This window comes from Onychomys torridus, chromosome 10 (genome assembly GCF_903995425.1).
Source record: "Onychomys torridus chromosome 10, mOncTor1.1, whole genome shotgun sequence".
Taxonomy (NCBI): Eukaryota; Metazoa; Chordata; class Mammalia; order Rodentia; family Cricetidae; genus Onychomys; species Onychomys torridus.
The window spans coordinates 87,536,570-87,560,802 of record NC_050452.1 but is presented as its reverse complement, the minus strand read 5'-3'; the positions used below and the strand labels follow the sequence as shown (position 1 = coordinate 87,560,802).

The 24,233-nt window shown below is 39.8% G+C and overlaps 1 protein-coding gene across 2 annotated transcripts in view; it reads left to right on the top strand.

Moving 5' to 3' along the window:
- Nucleotides 1–24,233, top strand: part of Slc4a4 (solute carrier family 4 member 4) — a 319,163-nt gene that overhangs the window by 247,067 nt on the left and 47,863 nt on the right. For both annotated transcript variants that reach the window (XM_036200218.1, XM_036200219.1), the window contains exons 15-16: nt 10,620–10,690; nt 18,170–18,361. In XM_036200218.1, coding sequence (XP_036056111.1) covers nt 10,620–10,690; nt 18,170–18,361 — 263 coding nt within the window. The remainder of the gene's footprint in view (nt 1–10,619; nt 10,691–18,169; nt 18,362–24,233) is intronic.

The window sequence follows — 24,233 nt, the reverse complement described above, 5'->3', positions numbered from 1 at the left end:
GGAAGGGAAGGAGGAATGGGATAGGGAGACAGGAAAGAGTTTTCCCTGCCAAGAGGGATCTCTGTATGAAAAGATGGCACTGAGGGCTGAGCCAGCCTCACGTGTGCATTGCAAGTACAGGCAGCTGGGTTATAGCTCCCTTTTGATCTTGTAAAGCATCACTTCTGAATCGCTCTCAGGACACCAACAATTCCTGCTCTCTGGAGCTGGTGCCAGTATAGATCTTATGTTTAAGTACATTTGAATGATGCCAGTTATGACTGGAGCAAGCTCCTTCTCCCCAGGCAGCTTGGCATCACCTTTGTATTCTATGATATGTAGTTAATAATAGTATATACCTTTTAGAACTATCTTGGAGAAGGCAGATATGGTGGTGGATGCCTCTAATCCAGAACTTGGGAGGCTGAGGCAAGAGGATTTAAGTTCCAAGCTAGCTTGGGCTATCTAGTGTCAACCTTGTATCCCATGCCCCCATAAAGGAATTGTTTTAAAAGTAAATACAGATTAAATGCTTAGAATTTTCTAAGATATAGTAAGTAAATGTTTCATTGTTGTTATTATTCACTACAATTTAACCTTTAGTGAGTGAGAGCACAAAGAAGTGTGTATGTATCATTTCTCCTTCTACTAATACACCATTGGGTAGCTGGTCTATTCTGCATCCACATTGTTGGTTGCACTTATTTTAGTAGTGGTCCAGATAAGTGGTATTCATGAAATGTATACAGGAACTGATGAATTTCTAATTTCTAAGCCTGGGGAGTTGAAACTTGCTTGTGGTTTGGAAAAGGGCATATAGATGTGTCTTAATCACTGTCCTGTTATTGCGAAGAGACACCATGACTAAGGCAACTCTCATAAAGAAAGCATTTAATTGAAGGCTTGCTTACAGTTTCAGAGGTTTAATCCATTATTATCATGGCAGGGAACATGGCAATAGGCAGGTGTGGTGCTGAAGAAGTAGTTAAAAGGTGCATTTTGATGTGTAGGTCAAGAGAGAGAGATTCTGGGCTTGACAGGAGCTTTTGAAAACTCAAAGCCCATCTCCAGTAACACAGTTCCTCCAACAAGGCCACACCTCTTAATTCTCTTCAAATAGTATCACCTCCTGACTAAGCATTCAATTATGTAAGCCTATGGGGCCATTCTTGTTCAAGCCACCACAGGACATTTGCATTTTTTATTAACAATTTCATATTTTTTCTAAGATCCATAAAGTTAATGACTATAGGTTGGGCATGGTGGCACATGCCTTTAATTCCTGCACTTGAGATGTACAGGCAGTGGATCTCTGTGTGTTCAGGGGCAGTCTGGTCAATATAGTGAGTTCTAGGCCAGCCGGAGCTACACAGTGATACCCTGCTTTAAAAAAGAAAACTGAAAAATGAAAAAGAAAGAAAAAAATCCAATGACTGTACCGTTCCTACACAATACTTTCCTATAACCACAAAGACTCAACATAAATGTGTTCCTTCTGAAGAACAAAATGAAAAAGTTCTTGGGAGAGTTTCACGTCCAGCTCAAGTAAGTGCTCTAAGAACAACAAAAGGCTGGTCTTTCATCACAACGTGCACTCCTAGTAAAAGAATTCAGTCAATGAGTCAATAATATTTAAACTGGCGCATGGTTTGTTTTTCAGTACTGGGCAGGATGCAGCAACAAGCCAACAACTTTACAGATTGAGCCGTGATCCTGCAAACTGAGAGGATTGTGCAGAAATGGAAACAGGGGTCACTAATCACTAGGAAGACTGTATTCATGTCCATAATATATTATAGCCATGCTCATCACTAAGAAGACTGTATTCATGTCCATAAATATTATAGCCTTTTAACTGCCTTCATTTTTAATATTTCAGACATGTATTACTCTTTATTCTTTCAGAATTTTGTAACACATATATAAAATGCATTTTGATCATATCCCCACACTTCCTACCCCAGCTCCTTTGAGACTCTCCACCTAGTCCATCTAACAATTTCTCATCCTCTTTTCTCTTTTGAAAATATAACCTATTGAGTTCAGTTAATGCTGCCCACATGTACGTGTCTATAGAGCCTCTGAAGTGTGGGCAATCTACCAGTGGCCACATCCTAGCAGAGAATAGACTTTCCTTCCCTGTGCAGCCAACTATTACCAGTAACTCCTCAGCTATGGTTTGGGGTCTTGTGAGCTCCTTCCTCATTCATGCTAGAATTTTGACTGGCTTGGCCATGTGCAGGCGACCACAGCTGCTATACATTGATGTATGTATTAGTGATATGATGCCCAGTAGAGAACATTTCATGGCACTCCTGCCCATCCTCAGGTTCTTACGTTCTTCCCATGTCCCTCTTCCAAAGTGTTTTCAGTGGGGCCTTGGAGAAGGATAGCATCAGACTATGCATCCCATTTGCAGCTGAGCTCTCAACAGTCACTTCTTCTCAGTACTTTAACCAGTGATAAATCACTTCATTAAACATTGCCCGTTGTACAAAGAAGCATCTCTGACCAAGGGAAGAATATTTCTAGTCTATGGTTAGAGACATAAGTATGTAGGAGGGAGTTTTACAACAAGACCATGTATCCAAACAACAACAGTAGGTTTCCTCCTGCTTCCTGTGACTTCCCCAGCCATGGATTTTTGACCACACATGATTTACTTCCTATAGGGACAGTCCTCAAACCCAATCAGAAAGCAGTTGGTTATCCCCAATAACAGTCATGCTGCTATTGCCCTAGTGGTCATATCTTTCCTGGTGTATCTGTATTGTATCATGCAGGGTTCCATACTGGGTGAGGTCACTGATGTTTGATCAATCCCAGCCTGCGTAGCACCTCCTAATGCAATGAAAAGTTAGCCAGCAGGGAGAGCCTTTCCCATTATTTCTAGACTGCTTTCTCTATGTCCTCCAATGTCTTCAGAAATAGGCACTTACAATCTGGTTATGGGCAACCACAAGCAATGGCAATAGCTTGTCTTGTTTGGGTGCCTTTGTGGCCTCTCTGACCAACAACTTGTATGACAGTAATCCATGTATGGCATTGAGATTTTTCTTAACTAATCCAGGCCCTCTAGGAGCAGTGCTGTGTAACCAAAGAGGATACCCCTGTTCAAACTCCTTTCCTTTTTAAAAATACATTTTTTTTAAAGTTTTTCTCTTTTGAGACAGGGTTTCTCTGTATAGTCCTGGCTGTCCCGGACCCCTCTTTATAGACCAGGTTAGCCTTGAACTTAGAGATCTGCATGCCTCTGTTTCCCAAGTGCTGAGATTGAAGGTGTGCGCCACTAGGCCTGGCCTTAAAAAATACTTTTTACAATAACTTACAAACTAGAATGTTTTCTCAAGGTTTCTTGATGAATCTGTGGTTTTGTCTAAATTGCCCCCTCCTCCCTCCTTTCCCACACCTTTCTTCCCCCATTCCTGCTTAAACTGTTAACCCCCAGTATACCCACCTCTGTAAGTTTATATCACATGTGTTAAATTTTGTCTTTGTGAGGACAGTTCTTTCTCCCTCTTTCCTTCCTGGTTCTTTTTAAAGATGTATTCATTTCTATTTGACTTGTAGGAGTGTTTTACCTGCAGGTGTATATGTGAACTCCATGTGCACCTAGTACCCACAAAGGCTGTGAGTCCTCTGGAATTAGAGTTACAGACAGCTGTGAGTCACCATGTGGTTGCCGAGAGACCTGGGTCCTCTGCAAAACCAGCAAGTCAAACCTCATCACTCCCTGACTGCCTTTATCTTTATCAACCCTTGTTCCTCTCTTTCAGCTTCTGTCACTGATTGGTAACTCAAAACATGGGTCTGGGTTCACTGAAGAATTAAGAAGGAAAATTAGCCAGGAAGTTTGACGTTCATGTGTAAACATGTGGCTTGTACACTAAAATCCTCTTTTTCTGAGACATGGGATAGACACTAATTAGTGTAGAGACAATAGATCCCTTTCCATCCTGCCTTGATAGTTACCTAGCAGAAGTATGTAAGAAAGAGGATAATTCAGAAGCCCGATGTGAAAACAACAATGTCTAGTTGGGAGCAGTTCACCCCATTTTTGCTTATTACCAGCCTCCTGTGCAGGAAGTCATCAGTGGCACCGACAACATGCATCTTGGAATAAAAGCTGAACTCTGACCTTGGGCACCATGTAGCAGCATGGGCACACGATAGACTAATTAATTAAATTCTTTGCTCCATAATCTGTGGACTGCATTCATATTGTGACTAAGGGTTTGTTATTAATATTAATGGCATCATGAATATGTCACTGCCTGGCACCAGTCAACACTGCATTTGTCTCTTTTTCATAATTCTTGTTGTCTTACAAGACAAACCCCATTCAGCTTAATCTTGTAGTATTCCTTAAAGACATTTACACATTTCCTTTTTTTCCCCATTAAGCTTTTACTGCAAGCTGAGCCTGGAGAGTCATTAATAACCAGGGAGCTATTATAGACAATCAGGAAACACTTGCACCTGTGTCTACGGGAAGAGAAATAGATTCAGTTCAGCACATGTAGAGTGTTTTTTACTGTTCTGCTGCATCCAAAGCCTTAAGAATAGTGTGTCCTATATCCATAGTCATAAAGCAAAGGCTTTCAAGTGTTAGGAAGAAGGTATTCAATTCATCTCGAGAGAATCTATGTAATTTACCCAGAAACATGAGTACTAGCACTTTTTAAAGTGGAAACAAAACATGGGCATCTTTCCTTAAACTCACCTCTATTTCTCCCCTAACCTTTTTTGCTTCCTCTTCCTCCTCCTCCTCTTCCTCTCCCCCCCTCCCTCCCTCCTCCCCTTCCCTCCCCCCCCTCCTCCTCCTCCTCCTTCTTCTTCTTTTTTTGGTTTTTCGAGACAAGGTTTCTCTGTAGCTTTGGAGCCTGTCCTGGACTAGCTCTGTAGCCCAGGCTGGTCTCAAACTCACAGAGATCCACCTGCCTCTGCCTCCTGAGTGCTGGGATTACAGGCATGTGCCACCACCGCCCGGCCGTGTTTCTTCTTTATTCATTATCAGAAATGTACTGGGAGTCTATTTCATAGATTTCTAAGAATTATGTTCCCTGTAATGATATAGAACACACATATACACTGCTTTTGTTTGTGTTGTTGTTGAAAGTTATTTTTAGCCGTATGTTCTTATAATATGTTTATTATATTATAAATAGTGTTAATTATTTTCAAATGGCTGAGGTCCAGTTTCATTTGACCCAGATGTTAGAGAGAAATTTTTACTCTAGTCTCTCTGTTCATTTGCATAACGTGTAAAGGTTGTGATAAACACATGCTCAAGGGTGTGTTAATAGTTTAGAAAAGGTCAAAATGAATTTTCTGACCAGGTGTTAGTCCTTTATCTGGAGGAGAAAAAAGCCCTGCTAAAAATGATAAATCATAAAAGCAAGAAAAATAGCCTCAGGGGGAGACATTGTGTCGTTAACAGAGGGGTTATATTTTATTGATTAGTTGTTAACTGTTCCAGAGAGAAAGTGCTTAATAATGGATGAGCAATTAAGAGAAGAATATTCTCTTTTAGACATTGAATGCATCGCATCTGTAATCTCTCAGAGTAAGCGATGGCCTTTCTCCTGGAGTGAAAATGTATGACCAAGCCAAATGTGGAATTATCAGTGCCTTCTGTGTTCTTACCTTTTTTTATTTAAGCATGGAGAGACACCTGAATGCTCTGGAGATAGAATTTCATGATCATTTCTTTGCACATAGTTTTTCTCTTAGCCTACCAGATAGATACCATGATAACAAGTTACCACCATGGACAAGAACTACTGGGCTCAATGTGAATCCTGTGGCTCAATGGGTAGTCAATATGTGTTTCATAATTCAAAAGTCCAGTTATAGAAAATGAGGAAATGCAGCGTGGTCCTAACTTATCTTTTATGAATGGTGCCATAATAAATGCAATTTCGCTTTTATAGTAGATCATTCCTTTTTTTTATGAAGTCAGTTTAAATCATAAAGTAATAGCAAAACTTGAAAGTCTAAGTTGTAAAGGACTGTTCCTCCTGCTTGCCCTGGAGACTGTCCTTCATTTGGCACAGTTGATGTCTTGTCATTCATGATCATGGTGGCTCTTGAGAAAGCCACACATGCCTTCAGTCTGCTTTTACAGTCCTAACCTATATTTCAGCAGCTCCCCTATGAGGCTTGTAGAGACCAGAAATGGGGAAGGAATGGATCTGGATTATCACCAGACCTGGAAATACTCTCTAGCTCTGCATTCTATAAAACATGTATATGTGGACAACTTCCCTTGGAATAATGCCTGCGGCACCTTGGGAACCTGACAATGGGTGGATATGGAGGAGACGTTTTTGTGGAAACAGCGACTAAACATATTCCACTTGTATATCCACTGTAGCTGTCTCTTTAACAACCAGCCCAGCATTTCAGGCGAACTTGTGGACAGAATGGCTGTGGCTGAAGACAGACTAACTTGCTAGTCACAGGAAATCTCAAGTGTTGGGTTTAGTAAAAAGTACTTGGGAAAGTGAAAACAATAATAACCAAAAAGTTTAAAAAGCTAATATAACTTGGTTGTTAGACTTAGCACTGATAGAGTGGTGACGCACAGCTCTTTCTCACAGTATTACTCAGATTGGCTTTGCCGTTACCTACAAAACCTGTTTTTGTTCTTCTGTTGACTTAGACATCTAAAGCATAGACTCAGCTCTATCGACAGGTAGTATAATCAAGTTATCCAGGACCCTGGAATCAGTGACTTGCTCCTGGAGCAAGGAGATCTGGTTTTATCTTAATCTGTTTCCCACTTGCTTGATTTCCTTAAGGCATTACGTAGAGTGGAATACACCATGGACGTCTGATAATTATAGAGTAACCTTAAGGTTCTTCCTGTTTTCAGCTCCGGGTTAGTGTAGCCACAACAAGCTGTGGTACAGATTCGGGTTAGTATAATATTTAGTCATCACGTCCAAATGGAAGACATTTACCAGGGGATTTCAGTAAACCTGTTTTAATAGCACAATATCTGTAGATTTAATCATCACAAAAACCTTTGAGAAGTAGCTGACATCCCCCGCCCCCTACCCCAGGTCAAGCTCTGCTTTCTCCAGGTCATTTAGTTAGTAGTAATCTTAGGACCATTTACTTAGCCGTGACCTGAAACTGGCATCATGCTGATGGTTTTGCCTCTAGTGCATCATTTATTCTGCTCTGTCACCTTACAGGGTAATGGGATTCAAGTCCAGCTCCACAAATGAAGGATCCGTAGCTTGGAATAATGAAGTAACTTCTTCACGACCAGGGTTAATGGAAGGAGTTTTAGAGCCCTGTGTTCAAAATGTGGCACAGTCAAAATTTAGGCCAGGACAACTGTGCTCCTCCCTGCTTGTGATTTTGTGTTGCACTGTAGCCAGACCTGCGTGCAACAACCAGTTGTTGCTCCCAGTTGACTGCATGGCCTCAAGTGAGCTTGCCCATCTTCCCGTTGCTATCATTCCTGCTAGTCCATAAAGAAGGACCACGTGGAGCCTTGGCATCACGTCTGTGGAGAATAAAGAGGGTTGCCTTCTGTAGGAGGTGTGCCAACACTGACACATGTCCCCACCTGCACTTATCTCCTGCAGCTGAAGCCACTCTATCTCCTGGTCCTTTTTCTAGACCTCTCTATAAGCACTAAGAAAGAAAGACTGGCTTAAGATTGAAAAGTGACAGACACACTTTAAAAATGTCTATTTCTGACAGCATGCATTCCATTCTTCCAGAGGATCAGCTAAAAGTTGATATGGACGGAGGAGCACCAAGAAAGTGAAAATCTAAATAATGGAAAACAGTGAACCTGTGGGGATGCATAGAATAGACCGTCCTGGTGATGATTGGCTGGATCTAAATTAGCCGCATTGTTTAAGCAGAGTTGCACTTTTTTCTCCCTGAGCCTTGAAGCTGAGCTGAAAGTGAAGACAGAGTGCAGTGTGTCTGGGATTTTCCTTTTGACCTTTCCAGAATCCTAATTAAGGATATTGCAGATGCCTTATAAATGGATCAGTCTGCAATAGGTTGCCAAAGTGTTTATATTCTATCTGGATCTAAATGGTGCCCAATGGCCCTTGTAGATCAAGAGCCCAGCTGTGATCGATCATTTTCTCATCAGTGAGCCTAAAGAAATTTACTTTTAATCTCATTTATGGACTCTACCAACCCCTTCCAATATGTATTTATAGGAGTGTGTGTGTGTGTGTGTGTGTGTGTGTGTGTGTGTGTGTGTGTGTGTTTAGTAAAATAGGCAGAGAAAGTATTATATACTTCTTTCTGTTTTTTTTAGATACTGCTCTTCTGGGATTTTTAGGGCCAATGTTCTTTACTAGTTTATCTTAGATGAACACTGAAAAATGTAAAGTAATATAATTGAGTGGGATTGATACATTTCCAAAACTTGGGAGCAGTTCCTAAGACTCTTGTTTTAATGTCTGTACTATCTATAATTATTTCACAGACTTAGAGTCTTGAGTGCCTTCCCCAACTCTTTAGCCATGGTTGGAATGCAGAGAAGTTTAGGAGGCTGAAAAGCTAGCTGAGGAAGAGCAGCCTGGCAGACTTGGAACTGTGAGTTCCTGGACGCTGACTTATTAGTGAGTGCTGTCCCACCTTGACTTCTTGGCCCATAAACGTCATTATTTGGAACTTAATGAGTAGGAATGCTGGTAGAGAAGGAAGTGTGTGGAATTTAATAAGGTCTAAACTCAGGTGGTGTGCCTCATTACAGACTTGGAGAAGTCATGGTTTGTTTCAGAGTCTTGTCTAATTCTTAGGTCACACAGGAAAGTTTACCTGTGATGGGTTCTAGGATGATTGATTGATTGATTGATTGATTGATTGATTGATTTACTACCTATTTTTGAAAGAGAGTCTAATGTAGCCCAGATGGGCTTCACGTTTGCTGCATAGCCCAGGATGATCTGGGACTGCTGATTGTCTGCCTCTGATCTTCCCCTTCCACCTGGTTCTTTAGCACTGAGGTTGAAACCCAGGTACCTGTGCTTTCTAGACAGACAGTCTAACAACTGTGATAATTCTTTAGAGCTATCTTACGTTTTTAAATGAACAAATGGAATATTGTAAGAAAATGTACTGTCTGTTTTTTTTTTTTAAGAACAAAATACTACTGAAAAACTAATAATACTTTTTTTTTTTTTTAAAGGAATCTTGTCTTGTTGCTTGGGTCAAGGATTCTTTAGCCTATTTGACTTTCTTGGATTTGCAATAAACAGAATAGGAAAGCATACCACATGCACAGGTTAACGAGGCTGTGGTAGGCAGTACCTTCTAGCCAATACTCTCACAATGCCCAGACTTTGGTGACCAGAATAGATTTTGATGTTCACCCAGACTAGGACCCAGGCCAAACATTCCCTCTTCTTTAGTTTCTTGGCCTTGTCCATTTCCTTTTCTGTGTTTATTCTCACTTACTTCCTCGGGGGAAACACCCCTTTCCCAATGTTGTTAACTGACTGTGGGTAAATAATTTGAGTGCCTGTGAGTTGAGACTCAGGCTGAGTAGACTCTAGGGGAGAGTAGTGAGTCTGTGCTCTTTTTGCCCTTCTCATGGATATCTTCTTTTATACTTCAGTCATCAAGCACGGTCATGCATTTCTTCTTCAACGGTCATATAGACAAGATTCAGAACCCACAGAACTAAAAAGAGTTTGAAGTTTGACTGGATGGGGGAGAAACCAAAGAACAGTTTTCAAATCAACTGTTGCATAAATGATATGATTCTCAGAGAAAAGCTTAAGGGATGTTGTTTCATATTGCCATCAATTATGTTCTCTGTATAATAGTTTAAAGTGCAAATTTTCCTATCAGTGGAAAAGAGTCTATCTGATAAAAATGAAATATTTTAATTTTCAGACTCATGAAAAAAAAAAAAACTAATGAAATGTTTCCAAAGTAAGGGTTGGTTTAATGACTAAATTCTTCAGCAAGGTGCATCTTAAATCTACAAATGATGCCATGTTATATGAAAATAAGTTTTAAAGTTTGATTATATATTTTTCCTCATTATATTTACATTATTTGTTTAGTGCTTTTTCACACATTTTGCGAAGATAGACTTTATCACATACAGTTCAGTTTTCTAAACACTACAAATCACTAATGCTTAACCAGTAAAACTCAAAGTGTGAGGTTTTTTACTTTATATGAAGCTGATAATCAGCCTAATGATAAGCAGACATTTCTTTCATTAAACAAATGTATACTGAATATGCACTTGAAACAGAATTAAAGATAGTAAAGATAACAACATAAGATTCTAAACTTTTAGTAACTGCTCCCACGTTTTGGATAATATCAGTTCTTCTCAAGTAGATTTTTCTTTTAACTTTTCATTTTCCTCTAAGATAAACCAGTAAAACATTAGTATGTGGTTGATTAAAAAGAATGGAAACAAAATTTAGTATCAACTCTTAAATATCTGCCATGCAAGCCTGCTTCAGTCTTTGTTTTATTTTAGTGTAAGAAGGATATGGTTGCAATACATACAGTTTCACGGTGCTTGTATGTTGCTTCAGAATTTTTAATGCCCCATTCTGTGTTTTAAATGCCATAATGCATTTAGTTTGTTTCTGTTTTATTTTTAATAGTAAAAAATTGTCCTTTTCTTACAGTTAATCTCTCAGTATCTAACGATACCACACTAGCCCCAGAAGACCTGCCAACAGTTTATTCTACTGACGTGGTAAGTGACTTAATATCTCAACTACCCACACAGTGTGTAGTTTATACATTGTGCCCTGTGGTCTTCATTTAGCAATACTGATAGTCATTGCCCATAGAGGGAAAGAAAAGAACACCTGTCATTACCATAGTTAGCTTTTCACCCCCTTAAAAAGATGTGAAACCAGGGTTGGGATTTAGCTCAGTGGTAGAGTGCTTGCCTAGCAAGCGCAAGGCCCTGTGTTCGATCCTCAGCTCCACAAAAATAAATAAATAAATAAATAAATAAATAAATAAATAAATAAATAAAAAAAGATGCGGAAACCAGCGTTTACTCATATTTTTAAACCCTCTTAAAGGACCTAGTGCTAGATTGATCCCATGTGTTGTGACCTTGAAACTTTTCTGCAGGAGCAATGAGAAGGTTGGAAGACAAGAACTAGCGTTGTCTGAGTCTGGCCTGGCTAGGCATTTGCCTGGCTGACCAAACGGTACCACCCTCCCTTCACTAAGGGTGGCGGCGGCAGGACATTGCCCCATTACTTAGAAAGGACTGTGTCTCCGTCACACAGTGTCCTTTCCCATGGCTTGTAACCAGGGACCTTGAAGGCACTGGAACTAAGTTTTAAAAATGAGCTGTTTTGCATGGAAGGTCACATGCTGGAAGAAAACTTTTATGTTGGAGAAAATGGGCAAAGTGCTGCCTCAGGATTGTGATTGTTCCTTGCTTGCCAAATATGGAAGCCGACCAAAAGAATATCAATCTCCCAGTTACAAAGACAGAAAACATAATACCTTGTATTGAGAGAGTGCCCATCTCTCAGGAGACCAGAACACTTCGGCAGATATTGTGTAGACAGTGCCCACAGCATCCCTTTCAGAGATGCTGTGTGTGTCCTTCCCCGGGTGGTTCTCACATAATGCTGTTCCTCTCTTGTTTTTGTATTCTCGGGCTTTCTTGACTTCATCCCTTACCTCAAAAATTTTCTCTGACTTTTTTTCAAACCTTATGTCTTCTCTGTGTTTCATACTGTTTATGGATGTGTGTGAATGTGTGTGTGTGTGTGTGTGTGTGTGTGTGTGTGTGTGTGTATGGATGTGTCTCTGTGTATGTCTGTCTGTGTGTATGTTTGTGTGTATGTGTGTGTGTGTGTGTGTGTGTGTGTGTGTGTGTGTGTGTGAGTATGTGTAAGACTATATCTACATGTTGAAAATAATTATAGAAGAATTCAAATTTTAGTTTCTTTGCCAGCCATCCCAGAAGAACTTGCCCAAAAATAGAGGAGGAAATGTTTCTTTCTAGGTTTTAAAGAATTTTAGTTAAAATTCTTTTTATGCTTTAAAAAGAAGCCAATAAAACCCTAAGTTCATTTGAAATAAAAAATTTAAAGACATTTGACTTCACATTGCTTCTTAGCCTCATGGGTACCCCATGGGGCCAATTCAGCAGCTAGCCAGCCCTGGGCAGAGCAGCTGCTTGCTGTCCCTGTCCTCAGATATTCTGATCCCCACTGATGTGTGTCCCCTCAGTAACTGTGATGATTAGTGGACAAGAATCGGAAGGCATTTCTTCTGAGTGGCACAAGTTCTGTGTGCTGCAACATGCTGGCTCTGCTTTCCTGGACTTGTCCTGAGACACACAGTCATCAGGACTGAATTTCCTTCTTTCCCTCTGGTCTGTAACTAAGTTACGAGAGAAGGTACAGTAAAGGTGACATGTGGCCCCAGCCCGTGAGTCTTCCTCTCCCAAGGTCCCAGGTGTTGGAGGAGCTAAGGCTTCTCCCCTTCATCCTCACTGGCATGAAGACAAGCTGTCCTCCTGTGCAGTAGGTATGATTCAGTAGAAGGAGCGAGGAAGAGGGGCACTCCAGCCTCGAGATGGTGTCTGCCAGGCATGCTTCCCTGAGGATAAGGCAGTTCCAGTGTTTTCATTTATTGCTGGAATTATTTTATCCTTGTCTCTGCCACCTTTCCTATTGATACTTTGCTGGTTATTTCTCTTTCCCTTGCAAACAAATTCTTTACATGGTCACTGAAGAAAGGCTTTGAAAGGAACTGTAGCAGGTGGCACAGTGTGTCTGAATGAGATGGGATCTGATGCCTTCCAGCTTCTAGCCCCAGTGTCAAAATCCAACATCAGCACCCCTGAGAGATGACTGAATGATTTGCTTGATATCTGCTTCTTACACAAGATTCCTTTCCCTCCTTATTTTAAGTTCATTTGAGGCATCTCTTGAACACACAGTTCTGACATGCTCATTTCGGTGAGTTTACAGTGGCATCCTCCACGTCCCAGTTAAGACATAAACCATTTCCTGTGTCCCAGGAAGCCCTATGGAATAGTTTTATTTATTTTCCAGCTATCTGAGAGAAGAAAGATCATCCTGGCCTTCAGAGGGCAGATGCCTTGGTCCTTCAGAAGACACTAAACACAGCATTTGCTGCTCAGTGGGTGTCTTTTACTGTGAGGGACTTGTAACATTTAAGAGTTTATTTAAATGTCTTTACATCCTCATCTCTGGTGGATTTAAAACTCTCTGATTTTACAAGTTACCTAGCTTGCTTTGCATGCTTGTTTCAGAGCAATAACCTCAACTTTTCAGAAGTATAATCTTAGTCACAAGCAGAATAAGCATTATATTTCAGTATTTCATGAGAGCGTAAAGAACTGCAGCTCAAATATATGGTATACAAGTACTCTGTCGGAACAGTGGACAAGAAGGACACCACTTTGCTTAGACCAGGTAGGCTAATCCTCCACAAGTCCCTACCCCACAGTAATGTCTGTGTGGACCTGGAAGCTTAAGACTGACGTTGCCCTGGAGCTCTGCAGGATATTCTCTTGAAAATTAGATACAGAAAAATGATTGATGTTGCTTTTCAGGAGATTGTTCTTTCTCAAAACCCTCAGCTGCTTGGTTCTCTCTATAAACCTTTGTCCTCTCTACCCCTTTACACACTGTAGTTAACCCCATTTGACCGCTTGTAACTGGCTCCTCCATGGTGAGCACTTGTACGCTCTTCACACAGGGCTCTGTGTGTCTCCATGTGAGCATCTCTGCTCAGTGTCTTAACTTTTCTCCCACGTGGTCTGCCAGTACATAAAGAAATGCACACCAAAGTCTGCCGCTCATTTTCCTCAGCCGTTGGTTTCGTTCGTTACTTCTTGGCTTTGCTTCCTGCTTTACTTACTACCTCTGAAGGAGGACAGTGCTTGAAGACCAGTGCTGCCCTCGGGGCTCGGTGTAAATTTTGTCTTCTCTGTCCTCAGTGTAGTAACTGGCTTCCTCATCTGCTCTAACCATGCACTTACACAGTTTTGTGTTTTTTTTTTTTTTAACCACCTTATAGTATTAAGTAATTTTCAAGCAAACATTTGCTTCCCCTAAGGAAATTTGTAAACATTGTTGCTGTTCCTTTCTTCTTTTTTACTCCCTTAAAGCTTGTATTTTTGGTTCATTGCATTCTCAATTTCCCTGTGGAAATTGTTTTTTTTTTAAATTTTCTACCAGCTCTTGTTATTCAAAATATCCTACAACTAAATGAAATAGCATTGCCAGATTTACGAACCAAAATATGGAATATTCAATTATATTGAATATCAGGTGAATATTAAGTAATTTTAGTGTGAATATGTCCTGAATATTGCATAGGACATACTTCCACTAAAAACAGTCATGGTTAAGGTGGAGAGTTAACGAGCGTCTTGTATTTTGCCTGGTCATTTTAAACTGAATGTTTATTTTAACTTTATCCTCTGCACAGAGGACTGACACAGTTTTCTGAATATGACATCTACTTCAGGCCTGATGAAGGACTCATTCAGTTAACAGGACCTCTCTGGTGCCTGCTGTACACTACACTGAACTCTGCTCTTTTCTTTTCTTTCTTTTCTTTTCTCTTCCTTCCTTCCTTCCTTTTCTCTCTGCCTCCCTCCCTCTCTGTCTCTCTTTCTGTCTCTCTTTCTGTCTCTCTCCCTCCCCCTCTCTCTCTCTCTCTGTGTCTCTCTCTGTCTCTCTGTCTCTGTCTCTCTCTGTCTCTCTCTGTCTCTCTCTCATTGTTGTGTGCACAGTCCTATTGGTCCGTTGGCTATGTGAGTTATCGTTTGTAGATTTTGCACGGGCCCAGGCCAAAGTCAGTATCTGTGTCTGTCTCTTGTCCCCCCTTTTCTCCCTTCTTGTTTTTCTCTCTGCCCCTCTTTCCTTCTCATCTCCACAAGTAGTTGAGTTTGGGTGGTTTGTTTTGTCTCATCCCCCAGGAACAGATTTTGTGTTTGCTATCCCTGAGAAACTCATATGAAAAACCGTGCAATGCTCTGGTATTCTAGAATATCCTTTGCCACTGTATTTTGTTTTAAAACAGTCTGAAATTACTATTGAAGCTTTTCACTCCCACTCATTTCTCAGCCCAGTGTGCCTGTCACCTCGCTCTACCCATCGCCTTCTGTGGTGTCTCACCTCCCTCATGGACACGCTGGGAGCTCCACACATTTTCATTCAGTAGACTTGTAGTGGTATTTGAGCAATTACTCCAAGGTCAGTTATTTGCCATTGATGTCTCCAATCTTGACATCTCTCCTTCATCCATTAGACATCCTTCCAAGGATTTCCAAATTCACTAACCATTGAAGGTGGGCTGTGCTATTATTGCTATGCAAAATTAATAAGACTCTTAAGAAAAAAAGAGGTGATGTGAGAATTCTAGCAGAGATTTCTGAGATTATATTCTCATTTGTCCTATTCCTGAAGACCAGAGAGTATTTTGCGTAAGAAATAAAGATGAAAATCATAGATGTGAGAAACACCTACAAAGAGATAATAGACAGTGGCACTGTGATCCAAGTCTCCTGAATTAACCCACAGCAGACAATGGGGACTTGAACTCAGGTAGTAGCCATGGCTCCAGATGTATTTCTTCATGATGTAGATTCTATCTGAAGTCTTAAGGAATTAACCTTCACTTAACATTAGCTTATATGAAATAATGGAAAGAACACAAATCATATAGATGTGTTTTCTGTGGTCTTTAAGTTGAACTGATTGTCAGCCACACTTGAGGTTTTATGAAAGCCATTAACTTCTTATTTTGGAAAATGACCTACGTTAAGATATATGCCAGTTGCTTAAAGGTTTACATGTGAGACCTTAGTTGGGGATGGGATTTGGAGGTTACCTTTTTCAGATAACAATAACAGATTCACCAGGCACTTTTACAACATTAGCATTGCCATTTTGAACTGAGGGATGGAAGTTAAGCTGCCCTCTTTGCATCTGAATGTCTGCCATTTTCACCTGAACCTGAATCTTTGTTAGAAAATGGATAAAAATTCCTGTTGGGGTTATTCCAGTATATCTTCCATCCCTGGGGGAATTCCAGCTACAGGAAAGGACTCTGCTGATGTTACATTGCTGATGTGAAATTAGGCCACAGTTTTGCTGATTTTAAAGCAAAGAAATATGCTACCAATTATGACCTCTAAACGTTAGCTCTATTCTCCTGAAAGCATCCATATGCAGAAATCTAAAAAAAACAACACAAGACATGATTAATCACCTTGCAGAGTTCGATAAAAGCAGTTCTGCAGTTCAACTGTTTACAACTGGAGGTAATGGGAAAATTTCAAGTGAAAATCTAGAGTTGATTTTCATATCTTGGACAGGCATTTTGCCTTTTGAGTTCTATGAAAACCTCCTTCCTTTCTGGCCAGACTGGACCACTGATATCAAGAGAATTCCTAGAATGGTAAAATATGTTGATTTATTTGTTGTGACATAGAACTCTTTCCTTTAAAGGACAACAGAAATTTATCATTCCATACTTTTTTGTAAGGTTTTTCCAATTAACTCTCATTATCATACAGTGTCTTCTTAGCCTGGAACCCAAGAAGATACAAGTTATAAGGTAGTTAGAAACTTTCTCAGATGAAATACCCAATCATTTCCACGAATCACGTTTTGACTTTTATTTAGGCAGAGAAGGTTCTGGGAATATAAGTCCAGGAAACAGTCATTGCTGCCACAGTATGAACACCTGCTCTTTGTACAGCAAAACCAGCATACTTAAAGGGTAATTTTTGAATAAGGCTCAGATACAAGAAATGGCTGCACAGAGATCCTTTTACATAAGGAAATGGATCACAGAAAACCATCAAGCACAGGAGGAGCATTCACCCCTGCACTGTTGAATACTAAGGGTGAGAAACCTGTTCAAATTGCTTAGAGGTTTCCATCAGACTCGTAGAGTCTAGAGAAAGTTCCTGGGACTTAGAGACCATTACTTGTAGTTGTCCTGTCAGTAAAGTAAGCTGACTGTTTTAGAAGTAGATTCTAATACAGGGATTTCACTTGTATGGACAGGTAAATTGTGAACAAGGATGTGTCTCAGCTGAGTTTAGCCTCAACCTGATTCTGAAATTCTGGAGTACAATCTGTGCCAAAGGGCTGCCCTCTCTTGGAACAGAAGCAGGTAGCTTAGGCAGTAATTGGTAAGGTGGCTGTTGCATGACAAAAGTCAGCTTACAGAGACGCAGCTGGCTGTGGTTGGGTAGGAGCTGAGGTGGGCGCACAGGTCTACCCATGACAGGAGCAGGAAGATTCGCCTATGTATTAGATACAGAAGATAGAGGGAGGGAGTGGCCAGAAAGACACACAGTGTTGAGGACAGGCCAGCAACACAAGAAACTGACCTGTATGCTTGAGATCATGGGACAGAGGACTGGAGGTCTCTCACACAGCCAAAGGGGTGCAGGGGTATCACAGCCATTCCGCTCACGGTTGTTCCAAGTGCTGACCTGTAGTCAACAAGAAGAAAGCCATGTTGTATTAGGTTTGTCACTGAGAAGTCTGGGACTGTGCACACTTTGATAGTATCATTTCTTCAGTCACTAGGATGTACTTACTATGATAAGAAATAGCCTACTGTGGGTTAGTTACCTTTACGAGTATTGGTAGTACCATAAGGTAGGTGAGGTGAGCTACCTACTTGTGGGTTAGTTACCTTTACGAGTATTGGTAGTACCATAAGGTAGGTGAGGTGAGCTACCTACTTGTGGGTTAGTTATCTTTTAGAGTATTGATAGTAGCGTAAGGTAGGTCATGGACCCAGGTACACACAGATAAGTACTTTGTGAACAATGAAGGTGTTTCTGCATTCTCACATTTTGAGATTTGGGGTATAACGTGTCTCATTTGACCCACAGGAAGGCTGGCAGGAAAGAAGGACTTTGTGGTTTGTGACTGTTAACAGATGCCTGTTGTAAGAGGGAAGAGCAAACTGCATAACACACTGTATACTCCCTCTCATTGTGCCCTTCGTGATCGATGGCCTCTTTATCCCCTGTCACTCTAGTAAGGCCTCGTCAGGTCACTACACCCTCCAGTGGTCATCTTCATATTGATGTATAGTGGTTCTGGTGCAGTCCATCTAGATCCCATCAAGTATGAAAAGCTGCTTCAGATGTGTCAATATTCTCTTTAAAAAAAAATCCCTGTTTTATTTTCAGTACCATAATGCTACCTTTGACTGGGCCTATCTGTCAAAGAAGGAGTGTTTGAAGTATGGAGGAAAGCTTGTGGGAAACAACTGTGATTTTGTTCCTGATATCACACTCATGTCCTTCATCCTCTTCCTGGGCACTTACACCTCTTCAATGGCTATGAAAAAATTCAAAACTAGTCGTTATTTCCCAACGACGGTAAGTACCTGGGGTTTAAAGAATTTTCATTGGATTTGCCCTGTCTCACCATTAATGCACTTTTACAAAATGAGAAAGGCACCTGCAGCTCAACTTGTCCAATATTACTTTGTACATTTAAATAATACATTCTGGTCTTTGTGCATGTGAATGCACATTTAACGTAATTGTAGTCCTGCTTCAAGAAACCTTCCCTAGATTTGCTTTTATAATTCCGTCATAAGTTCTGGCTATAGTATTTGGTAATGTGGGGGAATGGAGGAATGTGTTGTGTTCCATCTAAATGTATGTGACTGAAGGAAAGGACCCTTTAAATCCACAATGTTTAAGTACATAAGCAAAACTTTTTCATATCGATCAGGGATTTTAATGGTATGTAATTTCTCAATCATCGACTACACATTACTATTTGAATGCAGTCTGTGGGCCTAAACTTAAGAAAGTGTTGTACACTAGGATTAGTGTAAGATTTCACTATGAAATGTTCCCTCCCATAATACTGAGTGCTGTAGTACCCAGAATGTAACTGGGTTGCATACACTTCCTCTGCCCGGCTAGTATGCTTGAGTAATCTTAATTCAAAGCTGAAGCTCTTCAACAGGCTAGGCCAACATTAGCTATTAAATATCATGTTTAAAGGTAGGAGATGAGACCAAACTGCTTTGCAGTTCAGTTGGTAGTATTTAGAGGTCAGTGTTTCCAGGTAATCTGCTTTAAACATGATTTATATCAGTGACCTGTTTCCCTCATGAAACTGCTTCATGTGGTTAATATAGAATTTCAGTAGACAGAAGCCCCTTTCTAGTCCCTAGAAAATGAAATTTAATATATTCACTTTCACCTAGGAAACTGTGGATGTTCTGATTTCTTCTCACAAAATAGAGAATAAAGGGAAGAGTTGATAATGAGGTGTTTAAAAGTAGATGGCCCAAGGAATGAACATGTTCCATAAAGAGAAATGGGGGAAGGGTTCAATTTAATCTGATTAAAATAGACTTTATTTACTGGAGTTTGGCAGGCTCAGAGCCATTCTTCATTTAGCACACAGTGTGACAACAGATGTGTATACACACACACACACACACACACACACACACACACACACACCTAGAACCTGGCTCTGCAAAAGGTCTCCTCTTTCCCACTTTTTGAAGTTTAAGGCTCCCCTGTTTCACTCCTGTGGATTGGGGCATTCTTGTGCATTTGACATTGAGGTCCCAGCACATACCCAGGAGATGTGCTTAACCTGACTACTTCTTCAGTGGATGAGTTATATACAGAACAGATTCCTGGGTCAAATGTTTAAGGACAATTTCTTCTAGATTGTGGTTTGTTCTTTGTTGTTACCAGTTCATGGGATCTTGGGTTTTGTTTGTTGTTGTTGTTGTATTTTTTACAGAACATTACTTCTTGTCAAAGTCTGATGTGTTTTGAGCGTCCTCAGTAGACCTGTGGAAGCTCTTCTTTGTTGCAATTTATAAAACAGACTTGTGTGAAACTTCAGATGGAAACCAACCGTCTTTTCTACTTTTTATTTTAATTGACAAGGAGCAATTATATGCATTTGTGGAACACAATGTGATATTTTAGTATATATTTATGTAATAGAATGATTATATTAACCTACTTAATGTTTCTGTAATTTCATATGGTTAAATCATTTCTGCAATGAAAACAAAATGTCCTCTTGGCAAATTAGAAATATACAACATATATGAACTGTAATCAGCATGTATAGAATTGATCTCAAAAACCTACTCCATAATTGTAATGGATTTTGCATGCTTTGACCAACATCCTCTCTTTTCCCTTGCTCCTTCTTTTCTTGCCCTATGAGCCTCACTTTCTAAGTTTCTGCACATCAGTGCAATCATGCAGTATTTGTCTTTTATAGCTGGATTATTTTACTTTTCAAAATGCCCTCCAGGTTCCCCTATTTTGCTTCAAATGGTAGGATTTCCGTCTTAAAATCCCAAATAGTATTTCAGTTACATGTATAGTTGTGTAATAATGTTGAAAATGAAAATAGTATATGTATTTTATCATTCATTCATCTGTGGCTGACATTTAGGGTGATACTACATATTGGCTGTTGTGAATGGTGCTGTGATGTTGGGAAGTGTACACAGGCCATGGCACACTAATTTTATTTTCTTTCATTATACGTTGAATAATGACTGGGACTGTTGGATCATATGATAGTTCTCTTAATTCTTTGGGGGAACCACCTCCCATTATCTGTAACAGCTAGACTAAATTACATTCCCAGTGATACAATGCAAGGGTTCCCTTGTCTCCAAATCTGTGCCAAACCTTGTTATCTCCTGTCTTCTTGATAGTGGTGATCTTTAACATGGGTGAGTTCACAACTCATTGTAGATTGAATTTGCATTTCTTGGACAGTTAGTACCATTGAGCATTTTTTTTCACATATCTCTTGGCCTATAAGCCTTTTAAGATATGCCTGTTAAGTGTGCTGTCCATTTTAAGTGGGCTGTAAGTGTTTTACACTTGAGTTCCTTATACATTCATGGCATTACCCTCTCATCCAGTGAGTGGTTGGTAAATATGTTTACACACATTGCATTTGCCTTCTTTCTCTGCTAATTGCTCCTCTTGCTGAGCAGAAGCATTTTAGTTTAATACAGTATGATTTGTCAATTTATCATTTTTCTTTGATTTTCCGAGTCAGCTCTTGCAATAAATTTATGATGTTATTTTTTTCTATTTGAGAATAATCTTTGTCAAGTTCAGCATAACACCTTTTGTTCTGTTTTCTTCTAAAATATTTATGGTTTCAGGCTATACAGTTAAGTAATCAGTTTTGAGTTGACTTTTGAATGTGTGAGGTAGTGTTCTATTTTCATTCTTCTGCATGTGAATACCCAGTTTTCCTGCCACTGATCATTGAAGGGTTTTATTTTCTCCCCATTGTATATTCTTGGCACCTTTGTTGAAAATCAACTGACCCTTGACAGGTATTTTTATTTCTGGGATCTAATTCTGTTCCACTAGCCTATATGCTATTCTATTACATTATACAATCAATACACATATATTATATATTAAATGCTATACACATATCTCATCTTTCTATCTATCTGTCTGTCTGTCTGTCTGTCTGTCTATCTTTGTAGCTTATTTAGGTATTGTGATGGCTAGAACTTCATTCTTCTCTGCTCAAGGTTACTTTGGCTATTTGGGGTGCTGTGTACTTCCACATAGATTTTAGGATTTTTTTTTATTTCTCTGAAAAAATGTCATTGGGATTTTTATAGGCATTACATTATATTTCTTTGAGTACTGCAGGCATTTTAACATTGTTTATTCTTCTAGTCCATGAATATGAGATATCTTTTCATTTATTTTTGTTTTTAATCAATTTCTTTCATTAATTTTTTTATACTTTATAGGTCTAAGAGTATATATAATTCATCTTGGTTAAATTTATTATTCAGTATTTTATTATTTTGTAGCCATTATAAATAGGTTTGTTTTCCCTTTATAATTTGAGTTTTTTGAGAATTTCATACTTGGGTACATTGTCTTTAAATCATTTCTACCCCTTCCTCTTCATTTACAGTTCCTTCTGTGTCTCCCCAAACAATCCCCTCTTGAGATCATGACCTCTTCTACAATTATTGTTATGTTTTACACACACACACACACACACACACACACACACACACACACACCCTACAGAATAAAAAATAGTCTTGCCTGTATGTACATGTGTTTAGGACTGTCCATATATGACTACACAACCCATCATCTCTGAAGGAAACTGATCCTCTCCACTTCAACAACCATTGTCTACCTCTAGACCTTCATCTAAGGGTGAGGCTCTGTGAACTTGATTATTCTTTTGGAGAGTTTGTAGAGAGAGTGTGTAGAAATACCATTGGTTTTGTGTATCTTTATATCTTTAAATTTACTGAATTTAATCAGCCCTAGGTTTTTGTATTATTTTAGTGGCATTTCTAGGGTTTTCTGTCAATAAGGGCACATTGTCTGTATCTTAACTTCCTTTCCTATGTCTTTAGGTTCTGGTATGGACTGGGACTACTTAGAGTAGCCTATAGTCTGGGGAAACAGGCTGGCCTGGTGCTGAGTAGGCCTAGAGGCCAAGACATCATAGGGGCTGAATCCATTGTTTCTGACCTGGTATTAGGGGGAGTTTGTACCCTAAGGCTCTGAGGCTAGTCTGGTATGGAATGAATACGAGGCTGAATTGCAGGGAAGATATAGAATCTTGGGCTACTGGACCAGACTAACTTTGTGTAGTCCTCTGTACTCACCTGGAGACTAAGGTGATGGGAGCTCATCTGGTCCTCACACTGATTTTCCTGGAGTGTGTCTAGCATTTGTGTCTGTGGACTAATTCCCTATCCTGTCTCTAAGCAGAGGGCATCTGTCTCTAAGTTGCATTGTCTGGGATTGGAGAGAGGGTGATGTGTGTAACATATGATTTTCTTTCTTAACCTATTCTTTGTATCTTAACTTACCTGTAGTCTACATAGCTGTGCTGTGTAATTACTCATCTGTGTTTCTTAGGCCTAGTGAAGTTATTTCTGGGGTAGATAATTGTTCAATCTGATATTTCTATGGGAGGAAGAGCATCAGAAAGTCATGTCCCACCATCTTGCTTTACCTCACAATACTGTGAGGATTAACAAGGCAACTCCACATAGGTTAAAAAAAAAAAAAAAAGGTTTATTTGGGGGTAACTTACAGTCAATAAAGGGGTTGGTTATAGGATCTGGGAGAGGTGAGGTATAGTCCAGTGGGGTTCTCTGGAGAACTCTGTTCAGTCTACCATCCAGCATCCAAGATCTCGAGGAACCAAGAGGGTTGGCACATCCATATCATGGGTCTTAAGGGCTCCCATCTTGGCTTTGCCCCAGGGGCGGCTTATAGGTAGGTGTAGCAGTTACCAGAAGCCTCACTAGGGGTAGTACTTCCAGGTCAAAGCTGGAACAGCTACCCACTACATCACAGCCCAGTAGCGATCATCTTAACTGTACATATAACCGTCACTTTTACATAAGCCCAGTTTTTTTTTTTCTTTTTTCTTTCTTTTCTTTTTTTTGGTTTTTCGAGACAGGGTTTCTCTATGTAGCTTTGTGCCTTTCCTGGAACTCACTTGGTAGACCAGGCTGGCCTCGAACTCACAAAGATCCCGCCTGCCTCTGCCTCCCAAGTGCTGGGACTAAAGGTGTGCGCCACCACCGCCCAGCTTCGAATTTTTTGGTCTTTGTTTTTTGTTTTTTGTTTGTTTGTTTGTTTATAAGCCCAGCTTTTAATAAGTTAATTTTTTGCTATTGGTAAATGCAACTGAGAAAGTAGGAAAATTTGAGAAAATAGAAAAGTGATAGCATTGTAGTTATGATTTCTGTTGAGATGGTTTTCAACTGTTTTGTTGTCTTTGTTTATGTGCATCTTATACAATACATGTAAATAATAACACAAACATAATGCGTGCATATTCATAAATGAATAATAACAGTGTTTATCTCTCACTTGTTTAAATGTGCTTAATTCAAGTTGTCATCTAGGTAGGTGGCCTCTGTGGGTAGAAACATACGAGTGAATATACTGCTGACCTTGCATATTAATAATGAAAACTTACATGCTTAACAGACAATAGTTGTTTCATTCCAATATGTTTGGATGCCTTGTTAGTTAATTCTGTGAACTGCTTGACAATAATTAAAATTTTATTTTGTCCTTTATATCAGCTTTACACTAGGTGCTCAACATTTGCTGACTTGTGGAAGTCACTCAAATAGCAATAAATGCTGTATATTGTGAGAAGAGTATACATAGAGGAATCCAGGTAGATTCTCATACCAGCACTATCATTAACCAACCG